General features: G+C 36.7%; 1 protein-coding gene across 1 annotated transcript in view; it reads right to left on the bottom strand.

Annotated features, from left to right (window-relative positions):
• Window positions 1–2,571: 2,571 nt before the first annotated feature.
• The window catches only part of LOC112139290 (junctional adhesion molecule-like), a 7,234-nt gene continuing 6,319 nt past the window's right edge, over window positions 2,572–3,486 (bottom strand). Inside the window, exon 4 of the mRNA XM_024262036.2 lies at window positions 2,572–3,405. Coding sequence (XP_024117804.1) covers window positions 3,239–3,405 — 167 coding nt within the window. The 3' untranslated portion in view covers window positions 2,572–3,238. The remainder of the gene's footprint in view (window positions 3,406–3,486) is intronic.

Below are 3,486 nucleotides of genomic sequence, written 5' to 3'. Positions count from 1 at the left end.
ATTATTTTTCATATAGTAAAATGTTCAAACTAAATACAATCTGTTCTGCATCAATACAGTCTGGCTTTTACAGAGAATTCTGGGTAATTTCTTGGTCACTTGATTTAGGAAATGTAGATTTAGACTCTGATAAAACAACAAACGTTTGATAGAGTTCAGTCAGTAGAAAAGGAAGTTAAACACAAAGATTTTGTTCTTCTCTCTCAGTGATGATGTCATCATTCTAGTCATTCTGCTCTCTGACTTTCATTAGAAATACTCATAAAACTGAATGCTACTGTTTAAAAAACAAGAGATATTTTCATAATCCAACTACAACTGAAACAACATTTCTTTTAGAAGATTTCTTTATTCTTTTCCTCTGGATAATAAAATCTTTTAGTAACATTTTTCTTAAATCTCTGACAACCAAAATCATATCTAAGATAATAAATACTATCAGGCTTTGGATGAATGAAGACATTTGAAACAAAAACACCTGGAATAACTGAGATAAATTAATAACTTAAAACACATTAAAGACAAATCTAAACAACGAGTTCCTGTAATGTTCAACATCTTGAAACAAGTTTCTAGACATTTAGGTCATAAATCTGTATTTAGATCTTTGAACAGATCCAGTTTTACTTTCTCTTAATGTTGTTTCTGCTTCACCAGAAAATTCAAACTTTTTCCTGTTTCTGATTTTGGTTCATTTTCAGATTTTTTCTCACCTGAAGATCCAGAAACAGACGAACCGACCAGAATGAAGAGAAGAACAGAACCGAGCAGAACCATGGTCACACGTCCATCTGCTTCTGTTCTGTCTGAGAGAACCAGAAGTAGAGGTTCATCTGATCCACTTCTGTTTTTTTTTGTTGTTGTTTCTGTTATACTTCTCAGTTTTCATCATAAACTGAACTTTGGTTCTGGGATCTGTTTAACAAGTCAGTTTCTACATTGCTGAGGTTTAATTGTTTGATCTCAGATCCAGTTTGTTAGACTTAGACTTAGACTTGGCTTTATTAATCCCTTTTGGATGGCACCCTTGGGGAAATTAAGTTTTTCAGCAGCTTACAGGAGTATACATAATGTACATATACATAATAAAAATCTCAATGTACAATAATAAAGTCCAACAATGTAAAGAAGAGTAACGTATGTATCAAAACAGTTTGAGTGTGTGATTGAGATATTGCACATGATAGGTTACTACCTGGTGTTAATTATTGCTCTTATACATTTATGGATGATTTGCTGAATGATTTGTTTCCAGTCCGCCTCTACTATCTCCTCCCCCCAGTGAAGCATTGTAGAGTGTGACCGCCTGGTGCACAAACGAGTTCCTGATTGTTGTCTTTAGATAAACATCCTGATGTTCAGACGGTCTAAAGAACCTCAGCTGAGACGGTCCAGGAGGAGATCCTGCAGAGAATCAGAACCAAAGACCATCAAACCTCAGAGTCTTTGATCCAGCCTGAGACCAGGTTTCCCTCAGACCCAGAAAGTGGATCCAAAACAGAAAAGATCAACTTCTGAATGTGGGACACACTTTGGTTTTTATAATTAAAAACATATATATTTAAATGTAAATTTGTGCAGGATGGTGGAGATCAGACTCATGTCTCTCAGGTGTTCATTTTCTCTTAAGACTCTACACTGGTATGTTCCAGAATCTTCTGTCTTCACGTTCTCCAGAACCACAGACAGATCTCCATCCTTCATCTGACTGTCCTTCAGAAACACTCTGTTCCTGAAAGATTCATGCTGATCATCTGGATCAACACCACGATTCCTGAATAAAAACACATATTCTCCCTCCTGCAGGTCAGTTCTGTTCCACTCAGATGCTAAATCCTGGTGGATGTTTGTGTCTCTACATGTCAGAGTGACGTTCTCTCCAGACACAGCTGTGAAAAAATTAAATAAAGTTGTAAATTTGCTATTTTTTCATCTTGCAAATGTACGACTTTGTGATATTACTATGTGTTTATTGGTTTCTCTAATAGAAATAACAGGAAATTTTCATGAAACTTTATTTTTTTAAAATAAAATATATTTTTTACACTTAAATCAAACTAAAATAGCTGCAGTGATGTGAAGCTTTTGTGTAAACACTTTGTGTTGTTTTTGTGTTCCTTTTTCAGATTTATGCTACAACCTGAAACCAAAAGGATCTACTCATAGAGAAGCTTTGGGAGAAGAAGAGATTAACCCCAACATAGTTTTCCAGATGTTTCCATCACTGCTTCTGCTCTACAGCTTCTGCTTCAGAAACATCATGTTGTTTCTTTAAAGCTCGTTTTGACACAAACCACTTCTGTTTGTTTAGAAAGGAAAAGTGAAACACAGACATTCATGTTTCAGGAAGGAGGTCCAGCTTCCTGCTGCATCACAGGCTCCTCCCACTTTCCCACAGACAGGAGAACCGGAGATTTCTGAGAAGATCCATCATCAGAGGTTAGAACTCTGACCACTTTGACAGCTGCAGGTTTTTGTTTTGGTGTCAAATTACAATTTCAAGAAGAAACAGAATTTTAAGACATTTAGGTTGTGAGATTTTGGTTAAAAGCTTCATAATCATCATTAAAACATTATTTCTTTAATTGTCATGGAGGGACTTTAAAGAACAGAATCCAGACCAACAGCAGACCAGAGATGAATCTTTAATGATCACAGATAGATCCTGATGATCACTAACAACAATCCTCTCTGATTTATACAGCCAGACTGAACTGAAGCTCCGCCCACTGACCACTTCAATCAGACCCGTTTGGGTCAGGCACTATAAAGGTCTACAAAACCAGAATTTGGATCATTTATGAAAAGAAAGAGAACTGAAAAACAAACAATCAAGTTTTTCTGGCACATCCTTCTGCTGATGTGGTTCTTTCAACAGAAAGGAACATCATCAGCTGGAATCCTTCAGAAACAGGAAACAGATTCTTTGGACTTTGAGTCTGAAATGTTTCAAAGTTTGAGAAACTCCAGATCAGGATCTACAGTTAACTCTGCCATCACAATGATGTTAAATGACAGATCTCTGGACTCCATAGATTCTCCAAGAACAGATTTCCTTCTTCTGTCAGATGAACACATTCTGTCTGTTGATCCGTTCTCCTTCATTCTCTGTTGTAATGTCTGCAGATTGTGTTTGTCAGAGTCTTCGTCCTTCAAGATCTTATCAGGTTAACTCAATAAGTTGGGTTCAGAACGTGAGACATTAGACTGAGGACAAATTTTTACAACAGTTTCAAGTTCAAGATCCTTTTGGAACTCTGATCTCCTTGATCTTTTTTTTGTAAATCAAGAAAACAACAACAACAACAACAATAAGGACAGGAAGAGCAATCAGACCAAGAAGACCACGAATGCCTCCATCCTTGTTCTTTCCTTCTTTGTCTCTTTTCCGTCCTCCATCCTCTCCTGCAGAGACAGAGATGATGATGAAGATCAGAATGTTCTCCTCTTCCTCATCAGCTGCTTCCTGCAGAGTCTCATCAACAA

The sequence above is a fragment of the Oryzias melastigma genome, unplaced genomic scaffold (genome assembly GCF_002922805.2).
Source record: "Oryzias melastigma strain HK-1 unplaced genomic scaffold, ASM292280v2 sc00405, whole genome shotgun sequence".
Lineage (NCBI taxonomy): Eukaryota > Metazoa > Chordata > Actinopteri > Beloniformes > Adrianichthyidae > Oryzias > Oryzias melastigma.
The sequence above is the reverse complement of the archived record's forward strand: the minus strand, read 5'-3'. Positions and strand labels throughout refer to the sequence as shown.